At 40.2% G+C, this 25,727-nt stretch overlaps 1 protein-coding gene across 1 annotated transcript in view; it reads right to left on the bottom strand.

Annotated features, from left to right (window-relative positions):
- Window positions 1–25,727, bottom strand: part of CDC73 (cell division cycle 73) — a 117,673-nt gene that overhangs the window by 55,773 nt on the left and 36,173 nt on the right. Inside the window, exons 8-10 of the mRNA XM_083620331.1 lie at window positions 24,313–24,411; window positions 21,777–21,855; window positions 7,968–8,032 (exon numbers count right to left, since the gene is read on the bottom strand). Of these exons, the coding sequence (XP_083476457.1) occupies window positions 7,968–8,032; window positions 21,777–21,855; window positions 24,313–24,411 (243 nt within the window). The remainder of the gene's footprint in view (window positions 1–7,967; window positions 8,033–21,776; window positions 21,856–24,312; window positions 24,412–25,727) is intronic.

The following is a 25,727-nucleotide window of genomic DNA, read 5'->3' as shown; positions in this document are numbered from 1 at the left end:
TTTCAATGTTTCACTGTAATTGTATTTAACCTTTTAGAATGTATTGATTTTTGTGGGTTCTGCATTTCCGAATGTTCCCCTCCTACGCTACATTCCATCTTTCCTTATCTATCCCTGAAAGTGGTACAAATGAGAATAAAACCCCAAGGTGGTTGTCACCAATGGAGGCAAAGGCACTCAAAAAGTCCAATATGGAGGCCAAATGGCCGAAATATTGGGAAATATTGGAACAAGAAGGAGATAAATTGAAATTGCAGAGTTTTGAGAAATTAAAAGATAAGGTGCGAGATTGGCTGCACTATTTTCAAATAAGAGAAGCCTTTAACATGGATAAAAAAATAGGTTTCCAGGTGGAAAAATCAAAATTGGAAACTGAGTTGTTAGAACCCAAAACTAAAATACTTTCAAGAATGTATAACTTGCTGCTAAAATGGAATACGCAGGATGAAACGGTTAAATCTGCTATGATTAAATGGGCACAAGATGTTGGTCATAACATCATGTTTGCTGACTGGGAACAGTTGTGGACCACAGGTATGAAATTTACGGCATGTAATGCCTTAAGAGAGAATATTATGAAAATGATATACAGGTGGTACATGACCCCAGTCAAGCTTGCAAAAATCTACCATCTGCCCGACAATAAATGTTGGAAGTGTAAAGAAAATGAAGGAACATTCTTTCACCTTTGGTGGACATGCCCAAAGATTAAGGCTTTCTGGGAGATGATATATAACGAAATGAAAAAAATATTTAAATATACATTTCTTAAGAAGCCAGAGGCCTTTCTCCTGGGCATGGTGGGCCAATTGGTGCCAAAGAAGGACAGAATTTTCTTTATGTATGCAACAACAGCAGCAAGAATTCTTATAGCAAAGTATTGGAAGACACAAGAGCTACCCACCCTGGAAGAGTGGCAGATGAAGCTGATGGACTATATGGAATTGGCAGAAATGACTGGCAGAATCCGAGACCTGGGAGAAGAGTTGGTGGAAGAAGACTGGAAGAAATTTAAAGACTATCTTCAGAAATACTATAAAATTAATGAATGCTAAAACTGTGCTTGGATTGGTAATAAGTGGTAATTAGTGATAAAAGTTAATAAGATTATGCAAAAAAAGGCATTGATGATTGGCTGAAAATATTGATATAGAATATGTTATGGTATAAAGCTTAAATATTTGAAAAAGGGTAAGAATTTGCTGAATTAAATATCTAAATGGGAATACAAAAGGGGGAGGCGTGAGGAGGTCAAGAACATAAGCATATGAATTTGAGGTCATTGGGAAATATGGATTTGTTTTTATTTTTTGTTCTTTGTTTAAATTTAATTCTTTTTAATTAGTTGTGATTTTTTCTTTGTATTTCTGTGTGTTTCTTTTTTCTGTAATTTATGGTTTTTTTTATTTTGAGAATCTCTACTTTTCTTTTCTGTAAAACTTTAATAAAAATTTATTTAAAAAAAAAAAGAAAGTGGTACAAATGGCAGAATGTTTTAGCACCAGAGTGTAAATCAGTTATCCTTGAAGCTATCTGAGACCCAAGAAGAGGATTTTATGATGTTCTTCCCTCACTGAAGGCTAGGTTGCCATGGTAATGCCGGACATCCAAGGCCTAAAATGGTCAAACGGTCTGGGCACGTAGGGGCCACTCCAAGGTAATGCAGGGGTGAAGATACCAGTATGGATCCATGTGTGCTTTACTTCTCGTGACCTGTAACCTTTCCTGACATATGTGAAGATGTTTTATGACTCTTTGTTTGCTGTGTTTGAACTACTATATAAGCTTTTGGTCTGAAGTGCCTCAGGGCAGACCTTCTCAACTGGCACGTTGAGTTGAGTGAGCTCTGTCCTACTGCAATAGCTATAATAAACGCTGGGTCCCTAAATCTGGACTTGGAAATAGTCTCCTTGGTTCTGTGGTTTATTCAAAAGGTGGTTGTTCCTCACCTGGGTAAGGAACAAGGTAGTACTACCAGGCTCAGAGCTCCACAAAATGGGATAACTTGAAGAAAGCACAAACTAGTAAATTCTGCCCTTCCTCCCAAAGGAATCTAGCAAACAAAGCAACAACGCACTTCAATAAAAACAAAAATGGATTTGAAATGTTCACAATATTAAGTACATCTGGCTGAATACCATCCAATAAGAATATCTTAAAATGGTTAAAACATTTAAAATGGCTTGGTGTTATATCTGGAACCTTTATATTTGTGCCACAGCACACTGTTGGTGTTTTCATCCCAGATATTTCTAAAAAGCAACTGGCTATTGACCACAACAATCTGCCCACAGTAACTTCGATCAGCTTACCTGCAAAATGTTGTTTTGCAATTTAGCAGTACTGTGCTGCGGGACGCGGGTGGCGCTGTGGGTAAAACCTCAGCGCCTAGGACTTGCCGATCACATGGTTGGCGGTTTGAATCCCCGCGGTGGGGTGCGCTCCCGTCGTTCGGTCCCAGCGCCTGCCAACCTAGCAGTTCGAAAGCACCCCCGGGTGCAAGTAGATAAATAGGGACCGCTTACCAGCGGGAAGGTAAACGGCGTTCCGTGTGCTGCGCTGGCTCGCCAGATGCAGCTTGTCACGCTGGCCACGTGACCCGGAAGTGTCTGCGGACAGTGCTGGCTCTCGGCCTATAGAGTGAGATGAGCGCACAACCCTAGAGTCTGGCAAGACTGGCCCGTACGGGCAGGGGTACCTTTACCTTTAGTACTGTGCTGCATGACCCAATGGCATCAAAACAAAGAACAGTAACTAGACACCTTAAAGATTATTTTGCATTTTGAAACTCTATAAAAGAGACCTTAAATTATGCATTGGAGTGAACTCTTCAGCATTTAGACTGAATAATAAATAACAGCAAGTGCTGAGCATACAGGTTGGTGGCTTGAATAACTATTTCAAAATGGAAAGGTGGAAGCAATTTTAACAGTGTGCTTGCTTTTTCATTATCTGCTTACTTCCTCAAGGAAAAAAGAGAAAAGACTGATTACGCAAGTTACACATGAAACTTGTATCCAGGTTTCAGCTACAGTCCTACACTTTTTCCAGACCATCACTTCAACTCAAAAGTAGGGCTATTTTTTCTGTTTTTAGTTATGCAAAAGTGGAAGCCACAATAACATGTTGCAGTGCACAGGGCTCATGTTCAATGTTCTAGCCTGCTAAACATACCAACTTTGAACAGGCTATTTCCCTTGCCTTCTCCCTCCAGTTTTCCATTCTTTTCCCACCTGATACTCAGCATTCCTGGCTACTAAGTACCTTTGGTTCTCTTCAGACAATCTTTACTGCTTTCCACCCCTTGACTTATTTTTTTTTAATTCACCTTCGGAAAATCCTGGGTTTCCCTAAATATGATAGTACTTCCCTCTTGTTTCTTAGCCCCTTTTGGCTATAATTCAGTCAGCCCTCACTATCTGAGTTCACTATTAGAGGGAATGGTTTATCTACACCAGTTTTATGCAGCTTAACAAAGAAGTAGGATATTTGCAGAGGACAAAAGATGCTGTAAAACTACAACAATGTCAACTCTGGAATTTACAAAATTCTGTCCATAAAAGGGGCTGAAAAGGGGGGAGTGGACCTATGTAACACACTCATGAAGAGATGAAAGGATTGTTATGTCCAAAATCTGTCAGTTGTGCTTTGTTGTAGAGATATATTGTCAGAAGGCTTTATTTAATGCCTTGCCTTCTTCAAAATAATTTATGGCAGCATATGTACCACTGATGTTAATAAAGCAGCTTAACTCTCTCTTTTTTAATTAAACATAAAATACATGCTAATTTTTCCCTGGGTTTATCAAAGCATGCTTTGCAAGTTCCCCCAGCTAGAATTTGTATGCTGCTGATAGGCTGCCCAGATATATCAGCCTCAAACTCAACAAAGCCTATGGTCAATAAGTATTAATTGGTCCATATTTCTAATGACCTTGCTGTTGCATTACCATGTGGAGGGTGTCTGTGGCTGAAACACATTAATGCTCACCTTGTACTGAGTATCACCTCAGGATAGTTCTATCCTTCTTCTTGCAAAAGAACTTGGAAAAGATTGGAGGGTGTTCTGTAATCATATTTACCTTCCCCCAGTTTACTCATACAATCCATTGAGAGGAGATCTGAGTTAGCTGGCATCTGGATCAATTCTCTCACAAGATCTTAAGAAGAGCCCTGCTGGGTCAGACCAAAGGCCAAGGCAACTCTCCGTTTGCGCCGGGGTTGTGTTCTGGGTCAATGTGTGCGTCAGAAGTCACACATAAGCCCATTCCGCCCCCTTCCGGGGCTGAAAATGATCTCTGCATCGGTGGTTGCACATCAATTGAATGCACACAAAATGGTCACCACCTGTAGTCTAATGCTCTCACATTAGCCAACCAGAAGATGCCCATGGGAAATCAGCAAACAGAGCCTGAGTGCAGCACTTTTGCCATCTGTGATTCCTGGCAACAGGTATTTCCAAAGCATCGTTCTGCCGAACACTGAGGTCCAGTGCTGAGGGCCTTCTGGCGGTTCCCTCGCTGCGAGAAGCCAAGTTACAGGGAACCAGGCAGAGGGCTTTCTTGGTAGTGGCACCCGCCCTGTGGAATGCCCTTCTACCAGATGTCAAACAGAAAAACAACTGCCAGGCTTTTAGAAGACATCTGTTTAGGGAGGCTTTTAATGTTTAATTAATATTAAATTTTAATATTTTAATATTTTGTTGGAAGCCACCCAGAGTGGCTGGGGAAACCTAGCCAGATGGGTGGGGTATAAATATTTGTCACATCTTAAAATATTTACAATAACTGATGAAAAAATAATTTTCCAAGTTAACATTTAAATTTGCTGTAATATATTTAAAATCCACTGACTGTTTTGCTGAATTGTTTTCAGTTCATCTATTTTTTGGTCACTGGATAAACTGTTACAATATTTATACAGCATGTAAATCAGCTTACTAAATAAAAATCAGACCATTTGAAAATTATCTGAATCTTTTTTTAAAAAACAATTCCTTTTCATTAAGGATTGTAAAGGTCAAGCAGTTAAGGTCAAGAAGCTCTTATTAAGCTACAGCTAGATGTCACTGGATGCCCCATCTTAGAATTTCTATCTTCAGGGCAACCCAATATAGTCACATGTCCCTCAGAGAGAGAGAAACACGCTGTTTGGAACACAAAATAGAAAGAATTTCAAATACATCAAATTGATTCTCTCATGTGCCAGAATGAGTCTTGGGAGACCCAGTATCATGGCCCCAGAATTAGCCACACATGGTCCCTGGACTCGCTTATTTCTCTTACTTACTTACTTACATTTCTTATCTATAAGAAAGCAAATATGTGGCCCAACCCAGGACACTTTTTGTAAGGATTAACTAGAAATAGAAATCAATGTCAAAAAGAAATCTTTTGTTCCCCTGCAGCATGGAGAAAACCTATCTTCAAATTGACTTCCATGTTTTGTGAAACATCAGTTTTCTCAACTTTTTTTTTTTAAAAAACCCACTCCAAAGCAAATGAACAGCTATTGTATATTTGAATCAATAGAAGTTAAAGCTACAAAAAGATGAGATACGAGGAATAAGACATCACTTTAGACAGCATTACAGAATAAAGATTGCACAAGATTACCTAGCATTTTGAAATGTACTGTGTTCTGCTACACAACCACAAATGACATTCTTCAGGAAATAAAGAAATAGAGGAAACTAAGATGACTCCTTACCAAACATGGAAGGAGAAATGCATGTCTAACAACTTCCACAAATAATGCAAGTTGCCATTCAGCAACAAAAAAGAATTTAAAATGCCCATTCATTCTGTATCAACTAAGGATGCCAATTAAGAACTATTCCAGCAACAAACAAGAAAATCCTCACTGACATTACTTCAGAAAAGCCTTTCACCATCTGTTCTGTCGAAGTTCTAAAGAGTTCTCCATGAGCTCACCATTGATAATAAGGCAGCAGATGAAATTCAGACACTTACTTTTATGAAAGAGTTAGAAAATTCTTCATTATAATGAATTTGAAGCTCAAGTTAATGATAACCCATCTTGCCTTCATCTTCCAACTGCCCAAACTAAGAGCATTCCAATTTTCACATAAACTTATAAAAAATTAAATCAGGAGTGGAACAACACAGCAAACTAAAGGAAGGAGGTACAAAGGAAAGTAAATTTTTTTTGCTGCTTTAAAGAGAGGAACACCAGGATACTGCAGCTATTGCTACCAATGGTAAATTGATATGCATTCCTTCACTGGTTCAACTGTGTGCCAAACTGCCCTCCAGGGATGAACACAAAGCACCACAACCTTTTCTCCTAGTTGAGACAATTTGCTCCATTTAGGCTTGTGGTAGAAAAGCTGAAGTGGTCTCAACCTGTGGCCTTCCTTCATCCCTTTCCTGCACAAGGATAACGTGTTCACACTGGGACACCCCTCTCCGTTAACAGAATCTGCGAGCTACAGCACAATTAGCAGTATCCTCATGTGATGCTTTTATGGCATTAAAGATTTAGGGAAGGGTAGCACTTAGGGAACACGAATTCAGTTTGTTGTGTGACTCAGATCACCACATTTGACTTTGGCTGCAAACACACCATATAAAATAGTTTGTAAATACGCCTTTGCTTAAAAAAAGAAAGAATTCCCTTGTGGCCAAACAGACAGAGAAGCTTTATAAAGTGTTTCCTTTTCTACTATATTTGACAAACAGAAGTATAACAGAGCCTTGCATGGATAGTTGGATTAGTAAATATATTGGAAGACCAGCAAGTTCCGGAGACTTATTTGCAGGGTGGTTAAGAAAACTGGAACTATCTGGATGACATATATAGCATGAAACAATGGTTAAGAAATGGAGTTCTATGACCTTTGCAGCAACCCATGGGCTCAATGATTATATGAATGCGTCAAAACAATCTACATCCCTAGAATGTTGCTGTTTCTTACTTGCAGAAGGGTCCTGAAAGTGCACTGACACCCTCATGAAAAATAGGCAACTTGGAGGGTGGCACAGGGGCAACTGCAGGAAATCTGAGAAAAGCACATCCCATCCTCTAATGTTAGTGGACACCTCCGGTGCATCAAAGGGCAGCAACGGCTGTCATAGTAAGCCTTCTGCTTATTAGTGACACCTATGAATGCTTCTATTGGCATTCCTCGCAATATGCAGATTTAGCCTCTAACCAAATACCTGCTTTAAAGCAAGTCTACAGATTGAACCAGAGACCAACACATTTATAGACTGAAAAGTGATAGTAAAAACTTAAAGGAACAATTTTATTAGATAGGAGGAAAGTTTAAACAAGTTAGCTCTAATTGGCTTTGAGACGTTTACATTCCAGGCATTATTTTATGTTCAAATTAGGAGAGCAAACTAGAAGTAGGTGCACAGATTTTTGAGACAGTTTAGTGCCATCTATTCATCAGATTTATATAGGCATACAGATGGCAAAAGTCTTTAATGAGGCTTCTATACTAGTTCTGTAGCATCTGTCCTACTTGCAGGCAGATCAAAACAGCATTTGTTTGCGAGCGCTCAATCCACTTGCATAAAAGCAGTCAATTTAAGACAAGCACAGGATGAAACTCCATTTTAAAGATGCTCCGCATTCAGCTGTTTTGAGAAACTATCTGCATGAAAATATACTATCGAGACGCTTGGAAGGGGTGCTCTTCCTCCTCTTTTATACAAAACTGAAATTATTAAACTTTGACCTTTGAAGTAGGACAAAGTATATATCAAAACCATACTGTTATAGCTTCTGTTGGGGGGGGGCATCTGAAATATCTACAGTCTTCACCTGCATCCAAGGAGGAGGAATTCAACATACACACACACGTGATGCTACCTAGTAGTAAGCTTTTTTCCCCTGCCATGCAACATAGTCTCCTCTCAGGGGAGGAAGCTAATAGAGATGTCTATATGATCCCTTCTGACCATTTCTACACACAATAGATAGATAAAATTTCAAACTTACTGTTACAGACTTCAAAGTCATTCCGTGGTAGGTGCCCATGGTGTCAATCTTGAAACCTTCCGTCTCTATGAAATAAGAAAACTCTTGTAAGTCATTTCATATGCCAACTTTAGAGTAGTCAAGTGGCAAAACAAAAGATGTTAGCTAAGTTCCATCAGTTATGAACCACTCCTAATGGAAAAAACTGGTTATATAAACAAAATTCAGGAGATAGTAACATTTTCTGTGAAGTTGAATCGTCTTTCAAATGGTATAGTATCTCGGATTTCTTCACATTAAAGAACTCTGAACCACTTGGAATAACCACAGTAATATTGGGTCCTTCTACTAATTTATTTGCATTTCTATTCCAGATTAAATCAGGCCCCTGTATTTTACTCAGTACTTAGGGTGCTGTGGAAAGACCCCATAGATCTAAGGCTTACGACTTTAAGAGTTGTATTTAACTTTCCAATGCTATATGTAGATTTCAATTGAGCAGGGACTATAAGGTTAAGATAAGTTACCCTCAAATGCATAAATAATGATTGATTGATTGATTTGTTTTTTACTGGTCTTTTCATTCCATTATCATTTCCCCTATCATTGTTCTACACAATGTCTTTCTAACCATGCAAGTTAGAAATATATATATATCCTTTGAATTCTAGCCAGCTCAGGAGCAACATACAGCCTACAGCCATATGTAAAGAGATACTACGGATAGTAACTACAGCAGCTCAGGATGCCCTTTATCTAGACTGAGGCATTACATTTTCCAGCTGTAAGGATGCTAGTGCATTTAACTTTGTTACTCTTCCTTAAATCCATGCATCAGTAACTGTTCAAAGTAATCCCTAGCCATGCATTTACTGGATGAACATGTCTGCTTAGGTAAACCCAAATTAAGAGGACAGAAAATTTCTCCCACATATTCAACAAGATACGCCATACTGATGCCCATTGCTATTTTTACAGCTCAGTGAACATGGAAGAAAATTCAACTTAAGGTTTTGTCTGTGTTTCTTGAAGGCGCAGGTTTTAGATGGCTACCAGCTGTGACAAATAAAGGACATTTTGACCTTAACAGACTTTAACAGCACAATGCTAAAATAAACTAGCGCTTTAGTGCAAGCATTCTGAGGTTGCAGGATGCAAATGAAGGATCTGTTTATCTTAATGTCTACACATCACGATTTGCAGGAAACTGGAGCTATGTCTAAACCTGACTGGAGAGGAGAGGACATCAGCATAGCTTACTGACCTCTCCATTATGCAAGGTAAATAAACATGAAAGTTGCCTCATGAGCATAATTTATAAAAGGTTGCAGAACTGTTTGCTTTTCTTAGTAAAGAAACTGTTTTGCTTTTTAATCTCAATATAGTAGTACCTCGGGTTAAGTACTTAATTCGTTCTGGAGGTCTGTTCTTAACCTGAAACTGTTCTTAACCTGAAGCACCACTTTAGCTAATGAGGCCTCCCGCTGCCGCCGCGCCGCCGGAGCACAATTTCTGTTCTCATCCTGAAGCAAAGTTCTTAACCTGAAGCACTATTTCTGGGTTAGCGGAGTCTGTAACCTGAAGCGTATGTAACCTGAAGCGTATGTAACCCAAGGTACCACTGTAAAAGAAAGTGCTAACAAAAAAAAATCAGAATGGAGCATAATATGTGTCATTTACATATTGAAAGCATTACTGGGAGTTATGGTTTCAGCATCTAAATATAGGTAAGGAACTAAAACAGTGACTTGTCAAAGAAACTTGATATAGGATTTGTGTGTGTACATGTGTGTGTAATTTATCTGAGAGAATACACTTAGTGAAGGTGCAATAGGAAGCCTTGCATGCAGAAGATCTCTGATTCAATCCTAGATATCTCTGCAAAGCATTTCAAATAGCAGGCCTGAGAAAGACCTCTCTGCCAGAGACCACAGAGCTTATGTCAGATTAGTAAGCGCAAGATGAACTGCTGGACTTACACAGTACAAAATAGATTCAAGTGCTCCTGTTTTCTGCTGGGTGTATATTCTACCACTACCAGTAATTGCCTCCTAAAACCCCTTTATGCACAAATGCTGCTAATATACAGCTTCATTCAGTACACTGTAAGGTAGACAAAATCAGTCAGCCTTATAAACAAGCATGCATGAAGGCATACACACAACAAATACAGACTTGCCTTAAAATAAAGATTAGACATTACCATGAATAAAACTGTAACTGAGGTCACATTAGCAAGCATTAAAATGTAAATGGAAAAATCAATAGTGATACATAAGGGCAGGAACTGCTTATCAGTTATAAATCAGGAATAGGTCTGCACCTACTGGAGGAATTCTCTGGCGTTACTCATACAATTAACCTCAATAGCTGGGATACAATTTTCTGCTATACTGAAACAGATGCCCCCAATAATTGTTGTCTAGATGCCGTTTGAGATAATCCACTAGACCATTGTGCCTGGAAGATTCAGACTACTCATCTTCCTTACAACTGAGGCAATCTTTGTACTCAGCTAACCATGGAAGGATTAGACCTATATTAAGGAAAAGAAAACTCACCACAAGTTAAGTTCTTCCTGGAAACTGGAGTTTATCAATAAATAAATACTCAAAGGCCTCTGTGGACCTAGGCATGCATAATGGAACTGAACATAGCTAAGGTGTTGCTTGCCTTTCCTATAGCTTTCCTCTTTGGAATCAAAAAGTTACCCTACACTGTGCAGAAAAGGGAAATTACTAGCTACAGTAAAGGGAAATTCAGCACTAAAGTTCTATGAACAGGGAACCAGTCCATTAATTTTCAATCTTCTTCTGAGGCCTTGTTGTACCACCTGTGAAAAGAGGGTAGGTTGGTGAGAACATGGAACATGCCTTTTTAGTGGCAGTAGCCTATTTATGGAACCCGCTGCCTGGGATAGCTAGATTAGCCCCTTCATTACTCAGTTTTCAGCAGGTGGTAAAGTAATTTCTGCTCAGCATTTGATAGTTTACAATATTTGGGTGGGTATAACTGGTTTTTACTCTTTTTGAGTTATTATTGCTGTACTGTTAATTTTATTTAACTTGTTCTTTTAACATTTGTCTTAATGCATCTTTATATACTAATGGCCAAGAGACAGTCTACACACATTTTAATTTTTAAAAACCCCAACATAGTTAAGGCTAATCAGGCTTTGAATATGTCTAGTAAGCCATAACTTAGAAGGAACCTGGTCAGCCTAACCACATTTTAAGTCAATAATGAGGTACCCCTTAATTGCAGCAAAAGTTCCATATTTGAAATAATGTGCTTCAGGAAAGGGGGAAGAGTTGCACAGAGAGAGAGAGTCTATGATAAGGTTACCAGATTTTTTTCAATGAATCCAGGGACACTTTTCAACTTCCTACTAAATAGATGGATTTTGTCTAGGGACTGTTTTATAGAAACGGGGATGTCTGGTAACCTTAGTCTATGACCCATTCCTAAGCTTTCAACCATAGCACTGGCTCCATTAAGTACTGAATGTAATTCCCCCTCTGCTGCTTTCCAATATTTTATCCAAGGCTTTAAGAATGCAAACAAACTGGGAAAAGGGCAACCGGTATGCTTTTGTCTCCAACTACTAAGATGATCCCAATGAAGCTGTGGTAGACCCACCCCAAGTGCATAATTCTTTTCCACCATCTTCACAACACAGCAATAGCTATAAAATGAGCAATGTTGTAGAACACAGGTCATGAAGTTTTACAGGTTCTAAAATGTATGTTCTTTCTAGCTGAACTATCCACATAGCCTTTGGCAGCTGACTAAAAGCCATAATCATCGGAAATCATTTTGCAGACTTTCAGTTGCTTTAATTTTAGTTTTATCTCCTCTTGTACTTGTTGTTGTTTTTTTTAGCCATGCTTTACTATTAGCAAAATTAAACCATGGCCAAATGTACAGAAAGACTGCAACTGGGCATATGCAGTCATCAAAAGCGGTCATGGTTTGTCGTGCTGAGAATTTGCTGCAGTGAGCCTTGGGCTTGTGGGCTGCACCTCCCCTTCACGTGAGAGTAGGAAATTTAGAACTTTTGGTCATGGCTTGTAACAAATCAGCTTTGTGCAAATACAGGGAAATGGTTTGCAGAAAGCTCAGTTAGTTAAAAAACAACAACTATGGGTGGAACGTAAGATTGCATAGTTACAAACATTTCATGTGAATGAGCTTATCAGCTCGCCAGATGCAGCAAGTCCCCTCCCCTCCCTTTGCATGCTGTTCTGGGCATGCTCCCAAACCCATCAGAGCCAATTTCAGGGGCACAAGAGGGGAAGGAAGAAAAACTCATTGCACAAGTGGAAGGCTATGTGTAGGCTTCCATTGATGTTGTTTATTAGGTGAACCCTGCCCCAAATACCTAAATCACAAAAAAACTGTCTTGTAGCAACATTAGAATAGAGTCAGAGTTCCTTTCTCTTTGCAACACCCAAGCAGATAGAAAGGAACAAAGCTATTGCTAAGCATGTAAGAAAATCATAGCATTGAAGCAAGTTGGATATTAAGGACCAAACCATGGTTTGGCCATGTTCTCCATCCTTGGCCTTTTCATCTACAGTCATACCTCGGGTTACAGACGCTTCAGGTTGCGTTTTTTCGGGTTATGGACCACCGAAACCCAGAAGTACCGGAATGGGCTACTTCCGGGTTTCAGCTGTAGCACATGCGCAAAAGTGCTAAATCGCGCTTTGTGCAGAAGCGCCGAATTGCAACCCGCGTGTGCGCAGGCGTGCCACTGCGGGTTGCGAATGCTGCGGGTCGCAAACGTGCATCCCGCATGGATCATGTTTGCAACCCGAGCATCTACTGTATATTAAAGTGCCCGTTAAGAAATACCATTGGTATAAAGATGCTATTGCTCTAGTAAAGCAAGACAGATGATCAGCAAGAGACTGTTTAGAATACTCATGTTATTTAACTGTCTTTTTTTAAAAAAAAAAACCACACACACAATTCAACACATATTAGCTCAATTGTGCAGCAGAACACTATCCTAAGTACATGTACATCAAGTATTTAAAAACAGAAGGAAGAAGGCTGATGCTTTGCAGAAGGAAGTAAGGGAGATATATTGCATGCTTCTCAAATAGTTCATTTAGATAGAATGGTGAGTAACTATCTTACAAATACAGCTCCCAGATGGGGTGAATGGCTGGGGGGCGGGGGAGCTGAATGAAAAGATAGAACTGTCTCTTATGTCCCCTCTATAATGCAGTTTAAGTAGCAGAATAAAAGCCAGCAAATTGCAGGTACTCATTTCCTCTACCACAAAATCATTTGCGGTTATAGATGCCATATGCTTATTTGGACATTTTTTAATTACAGTGTTTAACAAGAAGTCAGTGGGCTGGTGAGCGGTCCATCAAATAATGACCACAGATTCTCAAAATATATTTACCTTTCCCTCTCTATTCCCTCCCCTTGATATTAAGCTAAACCTACCACAGAATGCTTTAACTTGGAATTGTGGCTTTCTGTAGCTCTGCTGCCACTGCTTTGTCCTATCAATACAGGTTGAGGCAAGTAAGCAGTGCTCTGGAACAAGCAGACATGCCACAATGATATATATCCCTCAACCTGCCAGCACAAAATGCCTTGGTATTCCTCTTTGCTAAGACCAGAGCTGCCCCATATTTAAGAACAACGGACCAGGTTGGAAGGGTTTGCATGCAAGCCCTTTCAGAGTTAATGGAAATTACAGAACAGCACTGTTTCTGCCCCAAGTGAGAACGGCTTTTGGCTTACAAAAGGTATTCTCCATGCCCAGAGATGAGGCAAAGGGAAGAAAGCATTTGTTTTAAATGTGATTCGAAAGAGTTATCTGTTCAATATTGTAATATATTTAAAAAGAGCTTTTATCAATTTCATTAGAGCTCAGTCTATTTGTTTTTAGAGTAATAAGATTACTGTGTGCATATATAATCAATGTGTTGCATATATCTGCAATTTGCTTTTTCATTTAGCTGTACTTTCAGGGTGCCTCTATGCATACAAATTAAGCAATGAGGCAGGCTAGTTTTGAGCTATGCTCATAAACAAAAATCAGAACCACACATTTCTACCGTCTCAAAACAATTTTTCTATTTTCTCATTTCTGGTAATGGAGGAGACCAATCTGTTCTTTATAAGTAAATCTCCACAACGGGGAAGCTTTTGATTCTGCCATTTCTTCACCCATCCTCCATGCCTCTTTTTCTTTCACCTTTCTGTCTTCCTCTAAATATCCACCTTAGTGTTTCTGCCACTGGAGTAAGCATGGGAAATTTTCCCAGGCCAATCTTTAATTGCCCTTACAGAAGCTGCAATGTTTGCAATATTCTAATGCTCATGAACACCTACCTTCATATCATCACCAAGCCAACAATGCCAGAGGTTTTGCTGACTGCAACAAAATCTCTTAATGCATTATAATGTTAATTGGTGGCAGGTGCTAAGAGATTATATTGTGACTGTGTATTCCTGAAATGCGGCTAACTACAGCAAAACTACTTGTTTCATGAGATGTTTCACTGCATTCAAAGTAATTCATATCACAATATCTACTGCATGTATCTACCTCCACTGTGCCCACATGACAAACAAGTTTTTAGAGCCAACACACAGAAACCTGTTTTCAAGACTGTGGACAATGCATTCTGTGTTATCCAGATATTTGGAAAAAAAGGTTCATAAAAAGGACATAAAATTCCTATGAAAATGTCATCTTTTCACAGCCCTGCTGCTTGATACTAAACAAGAAGAACATCATGTGAATTTATACAAAAAAGAAGAAGATCCAATTTAGGTTGATTATTCAATAGTAGAAGGATCAACAACCCTGTAATGCTGAGGAATGCCTATACAAACTATGGGACATTTTCATGATGCACTTTCAGAAAAAGCTCAATTCGAATGGCAAGGCTGATGGCCTTTCGCAATAGTACCTGGATGATACAAGCTAATTTTAATTTACTTTACATCTAGAATGGATTACAGTGGTACCTCGCAAGACGAATGCCTCGGAAGACGAAAAACTCGCAAGACGAAAGAGATTTTTGTTTTTTGAGTTGCTTCGCAAGACGATTTTCCCTATGGGCTTGCTTCGCAAGATGAAAACGTCTTGCGAGTTTGTTTCCTTTTTTAAAGAAACCGTTTGAAGAGGTGCAGTTGCGACTGACCGTGCTTCGCAAGACGAAAAACATCGCAAGACGAAAAGACTCGCGGAACGAATTAATTTCATCTTGCGAGGCACCACTGTATATATACTTATGAAAGTATGTAACTTTTTATTAGTTATTATAGTGGAAACACTATTATGAAAGAAGAAGTGGGTGGGAAGGGAGAGCAGGGAATAGATTTGCTATGTTTAGAAAACTATCCCTTTAAAGCAGGCATAGGCAAACTCCGGCCCTCCAGATATTTGGGACTACAATTCCCATCATCCCTAGCTAACAGGACCAGTGATTAGGGATGTTGGGAATTGTAGTCCCAAACATCTGGAGGGCTGGAGTTTGCCTATGCCTGCTTTAAAGTGTGTGTGTTTTTTATTAAAAAGAATCTGGCCACCATTATATTAGGGTTTTAGCCTTTAAGAATTTGGGCACTTAAGATTTCTACAGCTACAGTAGGAACTTATTTAACTGGTAGTCCAGGTCATATCAGAGATGCTGGAAAACCCTTTGCAACCTTGGTCCTGCATATAACTAAGCATGCCTCTATAATAACCCGTGTTGTTTAAAATGTACTAGAGAGACCCTGCTCAGTGTCCCTCCTTTCATCTACCAAGATGTTGTGACCTTTATATGAAGGGAGCACCTTACCTAGTAAGGCTTGCTCAAGTCCATCTCTGCCATTAGAAACCTTGCTGTGAAGTTCCTTTCTGTCCAGCAGTTAGGAGAGCAGGCAGAAAAAACATTAGCTCCTCTTTAATCAGAAAACAGGGGCACTAAAAAGGGAATGTGTCATCCATAGAGGAAAGCTCTTCAAGAACTGACTTGAGTAGGATAAAATATTCAAACTTCACAGAGCAGAAATCCATGCAAGGAAGAAAAAAAACCCAAACTGGCAGGGAAGATCAGGCTGGTCAACAGATGCATAGCAGGAATGGAGGGATTTTCACGAGTGCCTACTCTATATCAGAGCTTGCCATGCTTTTGGGGCTTGTGGGCATATCTGCAAAACTGAGAAACTGCTCTGGGCAATCCATGCACTCCACAACCTAGTACATACTTTGTCTACTCGCTACTATGAAATACTTCTTTCATAAAGAATACGTCTTTATTTTGGTAGGGGGAAGAGATTCTGCAGGCGCGAGGGAAGTCCTCTGCAGGTACAGGTGTGAACACAGATACATGTTGGTGACTCCTGACCTAAAATGGCTGACCAACAGAGGCCCACACAAATTTAGGATTCACAGCCCTCCGCCCCCCCAAAAAACCCAATTGGTAATTGGGGTTCCTACCTGCTACCGTACATGCTAAACAGAAATGAACTTTCTGAAGACTGCAGTGACCACCAGAAATACTGCTTATATTTTCCACCTATTACAAACTAAAGTTGGGCAAAAAGGCAATCAGTCTGGACACTTTCAGCATCCATTCTCTGTCACAAAAATAGGAAAAGTAAGCCTAACAAAGTTCTGGTGAGGAAAAAACATGGTAAAGGCAACTTACAGTGTACACATTAAACACTATATAAATTGTTTGTGAATGTAAGCTGGTGTAAGGTGGTGGCCTCAAACAACCCTTTGGCTGCAAGGGGAATCCCTCCCTTAATTCAGGATGCTACAGTCTACACATGCTGTGGCTGCCTGCCCTTTTCCCTGAGCTGTAAAAGCACCTTCAAGAGGGTGATGGGAGGTGACACAGTCATCTTCCAGATGTGCAAAGAACCACCCTCGCCACACTAAACGTGACAGCAAGCCTCACACCCAGATCTGAAGCATTAATGGGAACCTAGGAAGCTGCCTTATAAGGAGTCGGATCCACTACTCCATCTAGCTTAGTAATGTCAACACTGACTGGTAGCAGTTTGCCAGAGTTTCAGGCCTGGAGAGGCTGGGGATTGAACGTGTGGTGTTCTGCATGCAAAGCCACTGAGGTTACAGCTGTTCCCTTTAAAAACAAACTAAGATTGTAGTCCCCATGGTTCTGAAGAAAGGGCTAATTTAAACAGGAACAGAGGGACCTTCCCTGTACCACGTCAGGACCCCTGAGCCCATTTAGCTCAGTTTTGTCTTCACTGATGGGCAGAGGCTCACCTGGGTTTCAGGAGACACACCTTCAGTCCTACCTGGAGAAGCTTTCAAGGACTGAACTTGGGATCTTCTCCATGCTCTCCCTATTGAGCTATGATGGCTCCCTCTCTTCTCCTCCCCTCCTCCTATGCAGGAGGCCTATCTCGGCTTGTCATTATAATGTATATATGTCAAGGGCTTTGAGATGCATATAAAATCAGGCTCGGCATTATTAACTGGACTTAGATAAGCCATGGTTCCCCTTCCTTCCCTCCTCTGAGGCTCGCTTTAAAGCAGCAAAGCGGACAGGAGCCACCCGCTTTGCTGCTTTAAATAGTTTAGTACAACATTTGATTCAGATTTTTTTTTTTCATGTTTTCCTCCTCTAAAAACTAGGTGCGCCTTATGGTCAGGTGCGCCCTATGGAGCGAAAAATACGGTACTTCTGGGTTTTCGGTGTTCGAAAACCGAAACATTCAGCTTCCGAGATGCTTGAAAACCAAGGTACCACTGTACCAACAAGCAAGTGCAATACATGAATCCTCTCCTTCATACACACCCACCCGTAATAATGTTAGTTTATAACTATATACAGGCAGGCCTTGGATAGTTTGGTTACAAGCCATCACAAAAAAATGAGTAACACAATAAAGCAAGTCACACTTTTTGTTTCTTTCCCAATGCATACAAAAGTTACATTTACACTATACTGTAGTCTATTAAGCCACCCCCACCCCTGGTTCCAGGGTTGTAAGGGCGGGGGGGAAGAACCCAGCCCCAACCCTAGCCAGCTCTACTTCCCACACCACCAGAAGACAGGTGGCAGTGCCAGGGGGCTTCCTTTCCCTGGAAACAGCTAAGCTGCTTGCTGCAATATCTGCATGCACGCTACCTGCCTGCAATGTATATTTTTCAGTATAGTGCAACTATTCCAGTTAACACATGCAAATGCTCATCCAGTTGACATCAGGTTGACATTCAACTGCTGATTGAGAGCAATATGGAATTTCTTCTTTCTGTATCAGATTTTCTTCTTCAACCCATTCATTTTTGCATTCATTAAAATATTTAGTACTTTTGCTTCACCACACGACTTATGCCATAAAAATGAATAATTCAATACAAATATAAATGAATGCTCAAATCAGCTTTGAACATAAAAAAACAAATTTTAAAGCAGCTTAAAAAAATAAGCTATCAGAATTAATTTGTATGAAATGAGAGAATCATAGCAAAAAAAAAAATTAAGTATACAGCAATGCTACAAGACCTGGGTAACATTAAGGAGATTTTGAAGGTGTTTTTTTTTTAAAGGAAAGAAGGCTGAGGGCAATAGATATCTTGTGATGATAGTTAGAGGTCTTTACTGTTTTTGCAGCTTAATCACATTTTCCACTTGAATGTTTGGTGTGTCACAGAGACAGAGTTATTTTTATCAGACAGTAACCATTTCCAAAAAATTACTTGTACTTTGTCAAAGGCTGATGTATTCTGCTTAAAGGTTTGCCAGTGTTTATTACCATGCTCTGTTAAACCCATAGGGCTTTTTATTCACAAGATATGAAGCCGTGACTCTGTTCTTATAATCTTTGAGGACACAAAATTGCTTTAGAAAGGATGTGAATATTTCCTTTTTACAAAGCTATTACCAGCTGTGGGGGAAAATACACTCTGCAACCCAATCTCCATTGTTTTCTTCAAACCAGAAAAACTGAACAACACAGTCTTAACAGAAAGCATGCCTGAAAAGCATGCAACAGACTAAGGGACATGGCATTAACTAAACTGGATTGCCATTACAGAAGGCATGGGGAGTGATAGCACAGACAGACACACTGTGCAAAGGCAGCATGAGGTTTGCTGAAGAGGAGTTGCATACTGTATATGTTACGGGCAGCAAATTTTGAATTCCACAACCATCTTTGCCCAGTATACTGGAGCAATGGTAATTCTGCACTACCGTTTTGTGCTATATCTAAGGATATAGCATTGCTATATTAGCTAACATGGGGTATATGGGGGTAGTACCTCTGGTGGGGAACACATCATGCTCCTTCTGGGTAGTTTGCCCACCTTTGGTCCCCACGCTGCACGCAGCTCTCACCTGTGGCTCCTAGAAGCTGTCAGCATGCAACAGTGGCCATACCCCAGAAAGGATTTGACTGGCTGGCTAAACCAAATAAAGGTAGCTGATGGATCTCAAACGCTCAGTGAGTTTGGGACTTCTCTGGTGGATTGAGCGGATGAGACCAATAGCGGGACCAATGGTCAAGAAGGCATTTTCTGCATGTGCTGTAGAGGGAAGTGAAGGACAGGTGGGGCCCATCAACCTAGGAAGGCAGCCCATCTACAGTGTTAGAAACTGATATATGAAAGCTAGGAGCCATATGGCACCTTAGACCTAGGTTACAGGCGCAAAAATGGAATGTCTCGGCATGCTATTTTTATAACAAGAATACAAAGCTGAAAATGAATGAACTGCAGCTAAAATATTATGTTCATTTTTCACATGGTCTAGTCCTTCCCCTGCCCACCCCCTAATATTCTTAAGAGGGTCTCTTACTATTTCAGAGAGTAGCTGCAAGTGGGAAGGTAGAAAAAGGTTCTCCTCTCCTTCCACTCTGCAGTTTTAATCTGAAATCTTAAGCACAATACTGCACACAAAGCTCATAAACAGCTCATGCTAATGAAATTCCCTGTCGCAGAATGCGCCTAGAACAATGGGAGTTTCGAACACTGCATATCCAGGAGAAGGAAGACTCCAGTCCTAAACTTCTGCTGCCTTGCAGGGTATCTTCAGGAGGAGAAAAGACTAAGGAGTAAATGCTACACAAATCCAGAATGGAGTCCCTAAGATGATAGGATGGCGCCTTGCACACTTCTTTCCAGCTACTCCTGCAGCCAAGCTGGTGCCAAATGAATTGCTTTGCTTTCCTTTGGACCGTGTCAGTGAGGCTGAAAGGGGAGTCTTGTCATCTGGGCAGCCCAGGACCTCCATACACACTGCCCAGGTGTGCATCCTGGGAAAATCACTTAGGTGCTGCTAATGCAGCCATTAGACTTCACCCTCACAGGCGTGCTCCATTGTCTCTTGAGACAGACAGATGCCAAGAACATTAACTAACATTGTCAAAGCGCATATAAAATGGGCAGAACAGTAATTATTCAACTAGAGCTGTAATAATTGTTCACATGAACAAGAACACGGCCACCCGTATGGCATGCCAATCATTTGGAAAGAAATTCTGAGTGTCTGATTCCATGTTTACCCAAGCTCAGCTAGCCTGTGGTTCCTTTCAGTACACTTATTAAATGTATAAGCTACCTTTATATTTAAAGCATCATTTCACAAGACATCAAGTCACAGAACATTAGATGAAAAAATAAAACACCTGGCAGCGAAATTTTGTGATAGCAGAAGAGCCACAGCCAATTGGGGCCTCTTCATTTGGGGCCAACACAATGCAGCTACAGTTAAGGTGCCTAGATTCTGCACTCCCTATCACCAGCAACCCCTCTACTCTTGAGCATGAGTCCCTCCCAGCCTTTCTAAGGTTTGTGGATGATAGTGCTAATCAGAGTTCACTCTTCACAAGTGGAAATTGCAGCCTAAAGCAGGTTAAAATCCTGATTTAAGAAGACAAGATCTGCAGTGCCAACTCAGAATCATCTTGATCCTTAATTTGTGGAGCTGGTGGCAATATGTTCAGAGGTTGTGCTGGGACCCTTCCATCAGTGGAGGGCTCTCATATGGATACAACTCAGTGGCCACAATGTAGAATGACAAATTGTGATGGCAACTGGTACACGTACGTACAGAGGTACGTACACACACAGAGAGGAAGATTGACAGAAAATGAGTGTCTGACATATTTTATTCTTACACCTCTCTGGAGAGAGGTGGAAAGACGAGACTCTTCCCAATAACATATTAATTAATGGAGACACTCTAGGGATATAATTTATCAGGAAACTAGGCTTTTGTTTAACAGGAAAGCAGAACTGAAATAATTACCTCAGCTTTTCTAGAGTTGATAAAGAAAAGATGATTGTTTAAGTACCAAGTGTCAGAACTGTCTAGCTGATCGGTACTATCAGCAAAGAAACTATGAATATGACATATCAGGAATTCATAAAATTCAAATATAGGTATTTACTATTTTAAAAGTACCATTTGCTTCTTAATAGCTATGTCTTATTTCATTTTCCCCATTAATCTGCTACTTTTTCGGAAACAGGTTCCTGATCAACACTGTCAACTCCAGGGATTTGAAAATAAGCATACAGTGGTACCTCGTGTTACGTACTTAATCTGTTCCGGAGGTCCGTTCGTAACAGGAAACCGCTCATAACGCTTTCTCTAATGGTGCCCCCCGCAGCTGCTGCGCCGCCAGAGTGTGACTTTCGCTCGCATCCCGGGGCAAAGGTCGCAACAAGGGGCATCTACTTCCGGGTTAGCGGAGCGCGTAACCCGCAACATTCGGAAGGGGGCCGGTAAGTTACACAAGGTACCACTGTACTGTTTTACTTATCATGTGTGCCCTCTCCCAATCAAAATTGCTGACACTGGAAACAGGTAACACAAGTAAACTTACCTTCCTTTCCTTTAAACCTTTCCTGATCATATCTGTTATAGGCCGCTGGAATTGGCTGCTTGTTGCGCAAAGTGGGGTCCTGAAAACAAAAATGTAAAGTATAAGTTTTGTGGCATGCTAATGTAAGTCATAATAAAAAAATACACTTAGATTATTATTACAATATGTGAAATGATGATGCAGAATTTACTTTGGGTTATATCCAATGGATTTGCTTAATGCAATCAATACACTTGCTTTTCGCCACTTCCTCCTAGCTCTGCAGGCTCCTGCACCCTTTGAAAAGCTGTTTTTGCATGTCAAGAAACCCTATTAAATATTAAGCAGAGGGTTGCAGCAAATAGGGGAACTTGGGAAAAAACCATGTTCCCCATCTAACGGAACATTAGATGTTCACTAGCACAAAACTGTATTTGGATTCAACTCTTACTATTTTAATATATTCAAAGGTACTTCATATTAAACCTGATTTGCTATTTAAGCTTATCTACTGACTTCTAAAACTAGTGGAAAGGTCTTCTAAACTTAGCACAATATCATACTGTACTAAGTGAGGCTCAATTTAAAGAGTTAGCAAAGCAAGGCAAGAGCTGTTTTCCAGTTGCCTGATCCCAGTGCCATTGAAGCTTTCCTAAACCAAAACCAAAAACAAACAAACCCCAAAACAGATTAGATGGATAAAAGTGGTTCCAACGCCATTATTGAATTGATCCACATGGTTAATATTTAGAAATGTTATTGGCATGGCAAGGGTCAGTAGTTCTCAAACTAATCCAACAACTTATGAATTAAACCTGCTTGAATTATTATGAATTATGAATTATTTTCCTGCTTGGCAGGGGGTTGGACTCGATGGCCCTTGTGGTCTCTTCCATCTCTATGATTCTATGAAACCTAAGAGAAAGAATGGAATATATATACTAAGAACATAAAGAACACAGTAATGTTTATGTAGCTTTTATTGATCTTTCGACCCCTAATAATCGAAATTGACTGCCAACCAATTCGCCTTTTCTAACCAAAATTGCCGACACTGAGAATAGGTATACAGGTTCCAACAAGTCAGAGGTGTTTATTGCTAAGTAAACGCCATTTGGAACTGAGATGCACAGATTAAGTACAAACTTGGGAGGAGTGGAAGCTTTCCCTAAGTGTAATTGAAATGCTGTCAGCCTAATGGGCCAGCAAATTCCAATTCATCCATCTTTTGCATAGGCCATTTACTAACACGGTTTCAATCATTCGGTACAGTGTACGTGAAACAAAGTCCCATCCATTTCAATGTTCAAGTGGCCATCGCAGTTCTGGACGTCATCTTATCATTACATACAAGTTACGGCGAGAATGGAAAGAGTGCACCGGACTTTGGTACAACTAGGAATATGAATTTTGGAAAGTGGGAATTTGAGCCAACTCAACCACCAGGTATTGTGCCTCATCATCATTACTTTGTAACACCAGGCTGCCATTGGTTTTAAGTCCTGGTCACCTTGCTGATTCTAGATAAGCAAACTCTATCCTAACTAAGTGACACGGAAAACACAGAAAGGCATGGAAACAGCAGGGGGATAGAAGAAGAGCTGAGATATGCCAACGAAGGTCCCCAGCTGAGGCAAAACCTGAATGCCATCCAGAAAGAGTGGTAATTAAAGTACCCTCTGTAACAGATCCACTATTAATAAAACTAAACAGTATAATAATATTTTAGGGAGTCTTGTTAGTAGAATCTACACCAATTTGGAATTTGGGGCAGTATACAATACAGGGACATTTGGTTGCACAATATAATTTCTCTTCCCTCTCTTCTCCAATCTGCACACTAAACCTGTTCTGGGGGTTATTCCAGGCTTCTGGAGCAGATTTGGGGTGGGTGTGCTTGCACGGAGAGCAACTTTCGTTGCACAAACTGAAATCCTTGCACTAACAGAACTATTTTGTTGGATGCTGCCCTTGTTTTTGAATAAATCTGTTTTATTTCACACAAGTATATGGATTCAAACACTTCCTACGTTTATTCTGGACTCTTTTTTTTGAAAAAATGCTGCTACAGTTAAACCTTAGTTGTTGAACGTAATCCTTTCTGGAAGCCTCTTCGGCTTCCGAAATGTTCAATAACCGAGGCACTGCTTCCGCCTAGTTGCAAGAGCTTTGGATGTTCGGGTTCCGAAAAACATTTGAAAACCAGAACACTTAATTCCGGGTTTTCGGCGTTGGGGAGCTGAAACATACGATAACCGAGGCATTCGGGAACCGAGGTTTGACTGTACTTGGAATTTTAAGGAAAGTACAAGTGCCAACATTGCCAAAGTCCTTTTAAAATTAGCAAGCATTCTGTTTCAATTATCTACATAATTTCTTCCAGGGTGTAAATCTTCACATAAACCTCACTTCTGTAATATGGACATTCAAACTATTGCCATGACAAAATACAAGGGAAGCAGTATTAAAGATATCTGTTTTGCAATTAAATGCTCAGTACCTGAATCCTTCTGCTTTTTAATTAAACCCAAATCCCTTATTGAGAAATAAGTCTTACCACTGGTGCAGTATTTGGTGCTGGTCTTTGTTCAGGTGCACGTCCTTCTTCTCTTGCTTTGACGGACTGAAGAATTGCAAAAATGTTCTTGGCAAAGTTCTAGAACACAAGAGATTGAGTGTTATACTATTTATCTGTTAACCAGTGTCTTCTGAAGCAGTGTATAACAGAAAAGTGTGGTATATAAATTTACATCTATACAGTGTACTACAAAGTATAGCTAGAAGCCACAATTTTGAGAAATGCAACTGACAAAACCACTGAACATTTTCTGCCACTCTTCTGTCTCTTACCGTTTGCACATTTTCAGACAGTAAGTGATAATAAGTAGCATGTGAAACAGCTTTTAATCAATTTGCACATGCACATGAGTTGTCACATATTTCCAGTTTCTGTCTCTTTGCACGAATGTATTAAAGGAAGAGAGACTTTAATGCTTAGAAAATACAAAGTAGCTAGTGACAAATAACCTCCTCTTAACACTTGATGACAGTTTCCTTTCTTCAGCTTGGTACAAGTGGAGGAAAAGGCAGGTGCGAAGTTTAGTTAGTGACCTTTGTATGTAAATGACCCTTGCAACCCTGGGCTCATTTTGGAGGAAACATAGGATATAAATCTATTTGATAAAATGTGTGTCTACATGAGCACTAGCGCATACGTTCTAATTAATTACAATAATCTTTCTCTCCATGAAATGCGAAGAGGTTTTATGAACTCCACCCAATGCTCCTATGTGTTACAACATAAAGAATAATGAAGTCATCCCATATTTATCAATAAAATATCAATAAAACATCAGTAGATACTGATCGGTTAAAAAGAGTAATACAAATTGTGACAGACTGCCTACAGTACAGTTTTCAGAAGACATCAGAGAGGAGGCAAAAGTGGTCCACTGAGGCTCCTGAGCTTGCCGATCGGAAGGTCAGCAGTTTGAATCTGTGCAATGAGGTGAGCGCCCATTGCTCTGCCCCAGCTTCTGCCAACCTTGCAGATTGAAAGTATACCAGTGCATGTAGATAAATAGGTACCACTGTGGCAGGAAGGTAAACGGAGTTTCCGTGCGCTCTGGTTTCCGTCACGGTGTTCCGTTGCACCAGAAGCGGTTTAGTCATGCTGGCCACATGACCTGCAAAGCTATCTGTGGACAAACGCCAACTCCCTCAGCTTGAAAGCGAGATGAGCGCCGCACTCCATAGTTGCCTTTGACTGGACTTAACTGTCCAGGGGTCTTAACCTTACCTATCCATTGATCAATGTTTTACTATGAACCATATTATAAAAATATATCCTAGAACATTAAGAAAAATCCTTATGTAGCCTTTATTGATCTTTCTGCGGGATTTGACTCTATTAATCGAAACAGATGGGAGAAATTTCAAATTGCCAATATCAAATGCAGACTTCCGCTATTG

This window comes from Podarcis filfolensis (assembly GCF_964270895.1).
Source record: "Podarcis filfolensis genome assembly, chromosome: 6".
Taxonomy (NCBI): domain Eukaryota; kingdom Metazoa; phylum Chordata; class Lepidosauria; order Squamata; family Lacertidae; genus Podarcis; species Podarcis filfolensis.
This window is presented reverse-complemented; position numbering and strand designations above follow the sequence as displayed.